This window comes from Sinocyclocheilus rhinocerous, unplaced genomic scaffold, assembly GCF_001515625.1.
Source record: "Sinocyclocheilus rhinocerous isolate Xijiao unplaced genomic scaffold, SAMN03320098_v1.1 scaffold1402, whole genome shotgun sequence".
NCBI classification, from domain to species: domain Eukaryota; kingdom Metazoa; phylum Chordata; class Actinopteri; order Cypriniformes; family Cyprinidae; genus Sinocyclocheilus; species Sinocyclocheilus rhinocerous.
In genome coordinates, this window is record NW_015640486.1 from 508,629 (window position 1) to 520,744 (window position 12,116).

Below are 12,116 nucleotides of genomic sequence, written 5' to 3' on the forward strand. Positions count from 1 at the left end.
TTTAATCTTAACAAGATGAACTCATGCAGATAAAAAGGAAGGAAGGATGAGATTGGCGAAGCGATGTTTGGCGGAGCCGCTCTACCAGATGTCACTGGAAAGCTCTGGTCTGGACAGCGGCACGAACGGCCTGCTCAAGTGAATGTCTTTCTTGGGTTTGCCGATGTCGTTGTGCGCCGGCCGTCCGTTCAGCAGCGTCATGGGCAGATTGCAGTACACGTGCCGGCCGCTGAGCGTGGCGATGGCGGAGCTGGGCAGCTCGTACTCATAGCTGCGACAGAAGTGGTGCATCTGCAGGTGGCCCGGCTCGTTATAGTCCGGTATCTCCACGTGAGCCGGCGCTAGCGACGCAGAGGTGGCAGTCATAGCCACGGTCGACACGGCCTGCAGGTCGCCGAACAGCCCCTGCTCGCCCGAGTCCAGGACTTGTCGGCGGGACACGCTCTCTTTTCTCTTCGCAGGCATCTCGTAGTGCACCCGCTTCCAGAACTTGGACTGGAGCTGGCTGCTCTTGGGCCCGTACCACTTGATGAGCGACAGCACTCGGATGGTGTGCTTGAGGTCCTCCAGCTCCTGGTAGTTGATGACGCTGCGCAGGTCCGAGCATTCGATCATGATCACCTTGATTTCGCCCATCACCAGCATGCTGTGCAGCCGCGGCTCGAACTGGAAGATGCTCCAGCCACGGCGGGCCACGAACTCAGGGGTCAAGACGATGATGAGACGCCTGCTCTGCTCCACGCTGTGCGCCAGGTCCTCGATGTACGCTAGAGACACAGAGAGAGACGGTGACTATGGCTGTCACAAAGCAGCAGACACAGATGCTTCAGAAATCATCTGCATTTAGAGCTTTCTGTGGTTCGTGCAAAGCAAAGACAACTAAATGTAGGATGTGCAGTGTTGGGGTAAGGCACTACAAGTAACGCCATTTAAGTAATCAGATTACTTTTTTCCAAGTAAGTAGTAAAGAAACCTATTACTTTTTTAATTTACTGACTGACAACTCTCCTGTCTGCATGTTGAGAGAAATCAGGAGTAAGTGCAGAGCATTGTGTGCACTGTGTGAACATAATCTTACTGTAGTTCTAGACTAAATATGAACGTGTTTACTCATCTCACTGTACAAAAACAGATTCAGTGTTTCTCAAAATGAATAAAACTCAAAATATGACACAAACCTGCAATAATTAAATGTTAAAAACACAAATATCCTTTATGTATTTAATCCCATTTTATTAAACAATGTCTCAATGCTGCTGAACTTCAATGATCCAATTCAACTGCACTAATAAGCAGAAATTACTTTAGATAAACATTACATTTGTGTTTGTTTTTTTATGATTGAGAAGAAAGTGTTGAACATTGGCCAGAAATATACATTTTTATATTAAAAACAAGCAACACCAGGTGAGAAAATAGTAATGCAAAAGTAACGTAATGCATTACTTTCCATAAAAAGTAAGTAATGCAATTAATTACTTTTTTTAGGGAGTAACGCAATATTGTAATGCATTACTTTCTGCAACACTGGGGTGTATTTAGGGGTTCGTCCTGCTCCCTTTGTGCCACAGACATGCATGATGAAACCTAAAAAACCTTTTCTACAAGATCTGGCTTTAGATCTCTCTCTGATGGACAAAGAAACAGGCAAAACAATACCATATGTTATGACTTGTGATAAATGAGGGACCTAAACTATACTGTATCTGGGTATATTGGTAAACAACCTACAGTAGCAAGAGTCCAGAACATCCTTAGACAGCATTGTGCTAAAAACACCTTACTGCATAGCAATGCTCCATCAAGAACACTCAAGCAACCGCACAGAAACAGACTATCATAACCGCACGGCAACACCTCAGCAGCTGTATCTCACACACCCATCATCCGCCCACAACACTCCAGCCCTGAGCTCATGAGTTCTGCATGCATCACAAGCTGAAGATGGGATTATGGGGCCAATAACATCAATGAATTAATCTATGAATTTATTAATAAAAAAAAATAAAAAAAATAATAAAGCAATACATACAATGACTTAAATTCACCTCTTTTGTGATGAGCATGTTTTAAATTACTGATCTGCATTTAAGGGGCCATAAAAGAAGCCTTTCTCTTTTCTCCTGGTGTTGGTGTGGGTTTCCTCCTGTTCAACAGAATCTGTTTCATCTTCATCAGACTGCGCTGAGTAACGACACATCCAACATTCCTGGGGGAGTTTCTGCATCTTACAGAAAGGAGATGACATGCTCCCTACAGAGGAGTTTTTCATGTTTAATATTCCCACACATGCTGAATGTGGGAAAACACCGCACTGCCGCTCAGGGTAAAGGATAGAGGATCCTGGATGCTGCTAAATAATGCAGAAGGATTCAGTGGTTTACACCAGCTGATCAAACTAAGAATGTTCATATTTCGCACAGCTCTCTGGAATATTTGATTATTACTGGTCACTTCATTCTTCATTAAAGTGTTTACATGCATGTTTATTGTGATTAAAATCTGTATACACCATATAATATTGATTTAGACAATTAGAAGTTTATTTGCATCAACGTACTGTACAACGGTTGACATATTGTGTTTACATGCAGTGAAGTTTAATCGCAGTATTGCCTAAACGTCATTATAAGGGTGCATATTAACATAGCCATTGATCCACATTACTGTTGTTATATATTTTTCTGTTCAGCTATTTTCTCTCTCTTCAGCAGTTCTCAAGCTTCTGTGGCCATTTTGTCTTGTTGTGTTAAATGTATCTCAACTCTTCATATTGTTTATAGCAATCCTTCATCATCATCTGAGAAGCGCATCGCTCACAGGAAGTGAATGGCACTCTCTCTTCCTGTTTCACATGACTCTCTGTTTGCTGCAGATGTCACACATCCCTGTGCATGTGACTGTGGACTAATCACAAGCTCAGGATCTGCCACAAAAGGTATAATGCGGGTAGTGGTACTGATCAAACCGAGTTGGATTTGATTTTTGTTTTGTCAAAGCAAAACCAATACTGGAATCCTGAGTTTGTTCAATTTGCATTTGTGGAGCAGGCCTATCTGTGATTATTTGGCAACATTATCCCTTACACATCTTTCCAGCACTCTAGAATTGATTATATGATGAATGTAGAGCTGCAGGAACCAAGCAGAGCACATCCCTAATACTACGCTGGACATGCACCGATCAAACACATTCATGAACTGAGAGAGAGTCGGTTCTTTGATTCAGATTAGAAATACACATCATCAACACTGAGCACACAAACATGAGCTGTCTTCTGCTGTGTGTTTTGCTGACTGTAAGTGTGTGAACGTCAGGTGTTGCTCTTACTGCTGCTGGGAATGAGGTCCCGGTGCGGGATGAAGAGTTTATATCCGTAGTGTTTCTCCAGAACGTCCGGTAAGATCTCCAGAGCGAACAGCTCCTCCTCGCTCATCTCACGCTCCACCGACTCCAGGTCCACTTTGGTGTAGGACAGGTAGGCGTCATATTCCTTGTTGTCTGTAAGGAACAGATATGTTGTATTGCACAGGTCAATTCTTTCATCATATTACACATTAAATTATGATTATAAAATGGTCAATACAATAACACTGTCACATTTATGGTCAGTTTTGTTTTTGTTTTCTGTGTTTCCGTTATTCCTGCCTAGTTAGTTTCCATGGTTTTTGATTAATTAGCTCCACACCTGTTTATGTCAACCCTTGCTATGTGTGTTTTCCTGTTTCCCTGGATGTAATTAAAGACTGTATGTTTGAATTGGACTCTGCGTCTCCTCGTTCCTTGCTCCGTGCTCCTCACAGTAACATACCGTGACAGAATAGCAGACCGAAACAATAAGTGTTTTTGTTTTAAAAGTCTTTTAGTTTTTCCTTGAGTTCGTCCCGCGGCATGGAGATAGCCGCTCGCTTCTCAGCCCTAGCCCACAGAGATCTCCCCTTTGTGGAATATGCGTGGGAGTTCAGCGGGATCGCCACGAAAATGGCGCTGGATGACGCAATGCTCAACTCGCTGTTCTGGATCGGGGCAAATTACCATCGCCCCGTGGACCTCCAAGACACCACTGGACTAAGCTGGAGGGAAGGGATCCTCCGGTGTCTGGAGAGCGTCCGGCCCCGATCCAGAACCAGCTCGCCGTCAAGCCCGCCGGCCGCCGCTGACTCAAGCCCGCCGGCCACCACTGACTTGGCACTCTTGGACATGGCGCTACCTCCAGAGTTCTCTGCTCCTATCCTCACCCCAGAATCCGCTCCAGAAAGTTCTCCTTCGTCTCCGCTGGTCCCGTGCAGCTCTCCATCATCTCCTGAGTCTCCTTCGCCTATGCTGGTTCCGTCCAGCCCTCCTTCGTCTCCTGAGTCCCCCGAGTTAGCCAGCCCTGCTCCTCCAGAGTGCCTTCCAGTGCCCGCTCCTCCAGAGCTCCCCCAGAATTCCTAATTTTCCCCAAGAAAGAAGGTGGCCGAGCCGGCTAAGGTCACAGAGGATCCGCCATGGCCTCCTGAGTCCCCTGCTCTGCCATGGCCCCCTGGGCTACCAGCTCCACCATGGCAACCTGAACTGCCTGCTCCGCCATGGCCTCCTGAGTTCCCTGCTCTGCCATGGCCCCCTGAGCTACCAGCTCCACCATGGCAACCTGAACTGCCTGCTCCGCCATGGATCCTGGAGCTCCCTGATCCGCCCTGGAGGCCTTCCCGTGTCCCTGTCTTGCACCAGCCTCCAGGGCGCCCATGCCAATGTCACGTTTATGGTCGGTTTTGTTTTTGTTTTCTGTCTTTCCGTTATTCCTGCCTAGTTAGTTTCCATGGTTTTTGATTAATTAGCTCCACACCTGTTTATGTCAACCCTTGCTATGTGTGTTTTCCTGTTTCCCAGGGTGTAATTAAAGACTGTATGTTTGAATTGGACTCTGCGTCTCCTCGTTCCTCGCTCCATGCTCCTCACAGTAACATACCGTGACAAACACAGTCTCATGACAATTTGTAACTATTTTACGTTTTAGCAAATGCATATACTGTACATTTGTACAGTCTCATTTGTGTGTCCTGCTCATGCTCCACTGGGGCTTTGGTTTAGGGATGCAGCTTCATGCTTACATATTTGTTTTTCAACTGCTTACACACGTTTTCAAAACTTTGCCTCTTTTTTTTTTTTTTTTTTTACTTTACACACAAATCCAAGAATTGCACACACAAATTGTTAAATGCTTCACATCTCTTGCAAAATGAAGCACTGAATGCAAAATATCACAAACACATCTCAAAAGCAAACATTTGCAAACACCTTTGCCATAATATTATATTTTTGGATATATCATATACACAGTTAGTCAAAACATAAAGCTCTTCTTCATGAGCTCCTATGTACATTTCTGTACAAGATTTAAAGTAATTGGCAGAGAGATGTTGATAAATTCACATTAAACACGAAAGCAAGATTGAAACCAAACTTTTTTTACTGTAAGCATTTGTGGTTGTGAATACAGTATTACACAGTACCAAAGAAAAGAAACACATCAAGCACGTGAGGAGTTAGTGTGAGGCACTAATGAATTAGTGTGTCATTCTGATTGGTTGTGTTTGAAAAAGGAAATCAAGATACTTCCCGTTAGATTTTTGTGTGTTACATCATGCCTTTTCATCCATCTGTTTCTGGTTGCGGTTGGCACATCTCCAAAGACGACCAGCACGAGCGTTGTATTCAGTGTTTGGGTCGTGCTCACACTGAGGCAGCGCTTGTGGATGGTATGTGCCCCGCTTGCGAGGCACTTCCCATCAGCACGTTGCGCTCGCGGCTTCGGTTCTTCGTCAAAAGACCCCGAGTCACCGCGGCTGCTTGCCGCTCTGGTCCTTCTACCTCTGGGTATGAGCACAGTGATGTGCGCCATGGAAGAGCATGGGGAAGCGGGATCAGTTTTGCCGGAGCAATCCCCGCGAGGTTCCCGTTCTTCCCTTGCTTCGTGTTTACCGGTCGAGTTTCCGGATGAGTTTGAGAGCTCGTCCCTGGGTGGACTCAATCTTTCATTTGGGGCTCACGAACAGGACAAGCTGTCATTCGCAGTATCGGAGGGTGGGTTTGAGCCATCGGAAGTAGATGATTTGGCTGAGCAAGCACCTACGGGCGCTGAGCCTCAGTCCGAGGCTGACGCTGAGATGGCAGCCGTGCTTGCCCGGGCAGCCAAGAGCATCGGGCTGGAGTGGTCTCCCCCACCCTGCCCCGAGCACTCGCGGCTGGACAATTGGCTTCTGGATGCTAAGCGCGACACTAAGCAGGGCTCGGCCCCAGTGCCTTTCTTCCCGGAAGTGCACGAGGAGCTGACGTAATCGTGGAAGGCCCCTTTTTCAGCCAGAACACGGTACACCGGCTCCTCTGCCCTCACCACCCTCGATGGGGGTCCATCAAGGGTGTATACGGAGGTTCCCCAGTTGGAGAGAGCGATTGCGGTGCATCTTTGCCCGCAAAATGCCGCCACCTGGCAGGGCCACCCGAGACTCCCATCCAGGGCCTGTACATTCTCTTCGTCCCTGGTGGCGAAGGCTTATTCGGCTTCTGGACAAGCTGCGTCCGCCCTGCATGCCATGGCCATCCTGCAGGTCTATCAGGCCAAGGCGTTGAAAGAACTGGACGAGTGTGTTCCCAACCCAGAGGTACTGCAGGAATTGCGCTCGGCGACTGACTATGCCTTCCGGGCTACGAAGGTCACGGCGCAGGCTCTGGGGAGGGCGATGTCCACTTTAGTGATCCAGAACCGCCACCTGTGGCTCAACACATCCTGCCTCAGCGTGGGTCAGGTCCTGCTCCTGCACCCTCGAGTCAGCAGCCCCCGTCTGCTCGTCTCCGGGAATGGCCCCCTGCGAGGACTGCTGAGGCCCCGCAACAGCCCGGGCCTTCAGTCAAGCCTGACCAACGGCCCACCACTCGCAGGAAGGTGGCACTGCCAGCTCGTCATCAGGGCACCAGGAACCCTTGCAAGGCTTCAAAGTGTTCCTGAGATGGGCGACCCAGGGAGGAGGGACCATTTGGCCAGCCTGGATCCACTTCCGGCGGGGGAATGGGAGGTGAATTCGGCTCCACCACAACATTCCTTTGAGACCGTTGGCAGGGTATCTGGATGCTTGGTCAAGCCTCTCCAATCCCTCCCGATGGCTCATCAGAACCATTTGGCTCGACTATTCGATTCAGTTCGCCAGGCGCCCGCCCAAGTTCAGGGGCATTAGGTTTACCTCAGTACGAGGCGAGAATGCCGCTGTTCTTAGAGCAGAGGTTGCAACCCTTGTCGAGAAGGGTGCAATCGAGCCTGTCCCCCTGGCCGAAACGAAGAAGGGGTTTTACAGCCCATACTTCATTGTACCCAAGAAGGGTGGGGGGCTCAGACCAATCCTGCATTTGAGGACTCTGAACCGGGCCCTTCACAAGCTTCCGTTCAGAATGTTAACCCTCAAGCACATATTATCATGTGTCAGAGATCAGGATTGGTTTGTGGCAATAGACCTGAAGGGTGTGTACTTTCATGTCTCAATCCTACCAAGGCACAGGCCGTTTCATCGGTTTGCCTTCGAAGGATGGGCATATCAGTACAAGGTTCTTCCCTTCGAGCTGTCCCTGTCTCCTCGGGTCTTTACGAAGATCGCTGAGGCTGCCCTTGCCCCTCTCAGGAAAGTGGGCATTCGCATTCTCAATTACTTCGATGACTGTTTGATCCTAGCTCACTCGCGAGAATTCGTTTGCGCACACAGGGACATGGTGCTCGACCACCTAACCTGATTGGGACTTCGTGTCAACTGGAAAAAGAGCAAACTCTCCCCTGTGCAGAGTATCTGTTTTCTCGGAGTAGAATAGGACTCGGTTACGATGACTGCACGCCTCTCTCAGGATCGTGCTCAGTCAGTGCTGAAATGCTTGAGGGCTCTCAAGCAGAGAACGGCGGTCCCTCTCAAAAACTTTCAGAGTCTCCTGGGGCATATGGCGTCCTCTGCCGCGGTCATGCCACTGGGACTGATGCATATGAGACCACTTCAGCACTGGCTTCGTACCTGAGTCCCGAGATGGGCATGGTGCCACGGCTCACACCGTGTGAACATCACACCGTTGTGTCGCCGTACCTTCAGTCATTGGGAGGACATCTCTTTTCTATGGGCAGGAGTGCCCTTTGAACAGGTGTCCAGACGCATCGTTGTTACAACAGATACTTCCAAGACAGGTTGGGGTGCCGTGTGCAACGGGCGGGCAGCATCAGGGGTCTGGACAGGCCCTCGGCTGCATTGGCATATCAATTGCCTAGAGCTGTTGACTGTGCTTTTGGCCTTGAGGAGGTTTCGACCATTGATCCAAGGCAAGCACGTGTTGGTCCGGACGGACAACACAGCGACGGTTGCATACATCAACCACCAGGGTGGTGTTTGCTCCCATCGCATGTCACAACTCGCCCGCCATCTCTTACTTTGCCAGCACAAACTCAGGTCTCTGCATGCCACTCATATCCCGGGCGACCTCAATCGTGTAGCGGATCTCCTCTCGTGACAGGTCTCGCTCAGAGGCAAGTGGAGGCTTCACCCCCAGATGGTTCAGCTGATTTGGAGTTGGTTCAGCCAGGCACAGGTGGACCTGTTTGCTTTGTTGGAATCGACCCACTGCCAGTTGTGGTACTCCCTGACCGAGGCTCCCCTCGGCACAGACGCACTGGCTCACAGCTGGCCCAGGGGCCTACTCAAGTATGCGTTTCCCCCAGTGAGCCTCATTGCACAGACACTGTGCAAAGTCAGGGAAGACGGAGAACAGCTCCTGCTTGTGACCCCTTATTGGCCCAACAGGACCTGGTTCTCGGAGCTCGTGCTCATGGCATCAGTTCCTCCCTGGCAAATTCAAAGGGCACAATTTGGCATCCGCGTCCGGATCTCTGGAACCTTCATGTTTGGTCCCTGGACGCGAACAGAAGGAACTTAGAGGCCTTTCACCAGCCGTGGTGAATACCATTACTCAGGCCAGAGCCCCCTCGACGAGGCGGTTGTACGACCTGAAGTGGCGTTCTTCCCAGGGGAAGGACCCTCGGAGATGTGGAATCGGATCTGTGCTCTCCTTCCTCCAAGGAGGTCTGGACAGGCACCTGTCTGCTTCTACACTTAAGGTGTACGTGGCCGCGATTGAGGCTAACCATGACACCGTGGGAGGCAGATCGGTGGGGAGGCACGATCTGGTTATCAGGTTCCTCAAAGGCGCCCGGAGGTTGAACCCTCCGAGGCCACGTCTCATTCCCTCTTGAGATCTCACTGTGGTCTTGTGGTCACTGTCAGAAACTGTTATTGTTCATGTTATTCTTGCGTACCATCATCGGCCTCATCACTGCCGAAGTGTCGTCGGTAGCACAGCATGATCTCCACATTATAGCACTTATAGATGGCTGTGAAGATCCCCAATATCAGCATGATGGCACCCAGACCACCAACCAGCTCCAGCCTGTACACATCTGCATGAGAAAACAGATGACTTCTTTATGACTTAATTCATAAAGTCCAAAGGTATACATGTATCTGATCAGAAACACAGTAACAACAGTAATATTGAAATAGTATTATAATTTAAAATAACTGTTTTAAAATTGAATTTATTCCTGGCATGCAAACTTGCACTTTCAGTAGTTGAGCTGCTTCTTTTTTTGCCTCATATGTTTTCTTTCTTTCTTGATTCATTGTGGAAACTGTGATACTTTTTTTCAGGATTTTTTTTTTTTTGATGAATGGAATGTTTAGCTGCAACATTATACATTTCTTTAATGTTGCTCTTGCTCTTGCTCTTACTGCTATTGTGTGTTTGATCAAATAAATTCAGCCTTAGTGATTTAAAAAAAATAAAATAAAAATAATAATAATAATATATATATATATAAAACCTTAATTATGACAAACTTTTGATTGGTAGTGTCACCATCGCCCCCCCCCCCTTGTCACATCTCACCACTAAATCACCAATTGTCTGTCTAAAGGATGGATTTATATATATCTGAGATTTGTTGAGTGTTGTGGTTGACTGAGTGACCATCATTCACAGAGTTTAATGAGCCAAAATGTATCTGCAGCAATATTTACATTACATTTACATTTAATCATTTAGCAGATGCTTTTATCCAAAGCGACTTACAAATGAGGACAACAGAAGCAATCAAAACCAGCAAAAGAGCAACAATACAATATATATATAAGTGCTGTGATAAATCCTGGTTAGTCTAACGCAGTACACATAGCAAGATTATTTATTTATTTATTCAAATAATAAATAAAAAGAATGACAAGTCGATAAAATAGAAATAAAATAGAGAGTGCTAGTGTTAGAGGGTCAAGTTATTGTTACAATTTTTTTATAATAATTAAAAAGAAAACAAGAATAGAAATAGAATAGAGAGAGCAAGTGTTAGAGAGTCAAGTCTAGATGAAAGCGATGGTTTTTAGCCGTTTCCTGAAGATGGCTACAGACTCAGCTGTTTGGATATGTGAAAAACTTCAGAAAAACCAAAAGAAAGGATGATAATGCCCTTCTTTTAAGTGCACAATGCAAGTGAGTTTATGTCAGTGCCTGAAACACTTACTAAGTTACTCGTATGATGTTTGTGAGACAGAGCTGGTTCTGTTTGAGCAGGATAACTGATATGTGCTCAGTGTGAAGCTGTTTTTAATATCTGCTCTTGTATGAGTGAGAGAGTCAGGGTTCAGCCGTGTCCATGAGAACACAGAGAAGAGAGATGAAGACAGCACAAGATAATGAAACACATCTCCATCCGGCTGCTGTGTGTTCATCTGAGCACTTCACCTTTCTTCTGCAGGACGGCGCTCCCGCTGCCTCGGCCGATGTGGTTCTCCACGTTACAGGTGTAGTTGCCCATGTCCGTCTCCTCCACAGCGTCAAAGATCAGCGACAGCTCCACCTCCTTCTCCCCCAGAAACTCCCGCACCACCCTGAACACACACACATTAGCACACTTTCACGCTATTCGTGCCGTTTCTGCAGAATGACGCAGTATGAAACAGAGCATGCTGCGCAGATCCTGTTTCCCATCATGCTCTTCTGTTCGCAGCGTGTCTAATGAACCAGAACATCAGCAGCAGTTTGTAACGTCTCATTATTTGACAGCCAAGGGTTGAGATATTCTTACTTGATATTGGTTTGAGAATGCAAAATAAATCAAACACTGATTTACAGTTTTTTTCTCAACTGCTTACACACAAAATCACAGTTTCTGAAAGCTGACACTCAAACAGCAGAAGCACACACCAAATCTGCAAAACCATACACTAATTCTCAGCCTTTGACTCAGTTTTCAATTTCATAAAACACTTTTTGCAAAACACAACACACAATTATCTATGTAACACACAAAGATCTAACATGAATTAATATTATGGCAAAGGTGTTTGCAAATGTTTGCTTTTGAGATGTGTTTGTGATATTTTGAATGCAGTGCTTCATTTTGCAAGAGATATGAGGCTTTTTGCATTTTGTGTGCAGTTCTTGGATTTGTGTGTAAAGTTTTGAAAAAAAGAGGCAAAGTTTTGAAAATGTGTGGAAGCAGCTGAAAACGTCAACTGATGTTCATCTAAAGGCTAAACATACAAAAGATCTAAATTACACAAGCAGACATGGCTTTAATGAATATACTGAACAGACACGTTTCACATTTCAGTCTGAATATATTCAGATTTTATTCAGAAGGTATTTGAGGATGAATTGCTCTCTTTAGCTCTTGCTCTCATATTTGGATTCACTTTAAAAAATAGAAATGAAGAGGTGAAGCATCCATATAATATTAGTCCTATTAAAATATTCCCAGCATACATATTAATGTTTTATAATCATGATGAGTCATTCTATGCTCAAGCATTCATTTATATAAAATAAAAGCACTGAAAAAGATCAATTCCATCTTTTGAAAAGAGATCCTTTCAAAACTTCCTAAAGTTAGAATAAAAGCCAGAAACAGTTCTGTTATTCTCCAGTGCTCCCTGACTGTCAGTTGTGACATTAAACCAGGCAATTTTCCTGATGAATTCTTTATTCTTTATACTTTATATGTGACACATGAAGAAAGCTCCACTGTGAATAAAGATCCAGCATGTCTAAGAGTAACAGAAGGA

The 12,116-nt window shown here is 46.3% G+C and overlaps 1 protein-coding gene across 1 annotated transcript in view; it reads right to left on the bottom strand.

The window, feature by feature from the left end:
- The window catches only part of il1rapl2 (interleukin 1 receptor accessory protein-like 2), a 201,675-nt gene continuing 189,559 nt past the window's right edge, over positions 1–12,116 (bottom strand). The window contains exons 8-11 of the mRNA XM_016569340.1: positions 10,795–10,940; positions 9,317–9,457; positions 3,331–3,501; positions 1–767 (exon numbers count right to left, since the gene is read on the bottom strand). Coding sequence (XP_016424826.1) covers positions 82–767; positions 3,331–3,501; positions 9,317–9,457; positions 10,795–10,940 — 1,144 coding nt within the window. The 3' untranslated portion in view covers positions 1–81. The remainder of the gene's footprint in view (positions 768–3,330; positions 3,502–9,316; positions 9,458–10,794; positions 10,941–12,116) is intronic.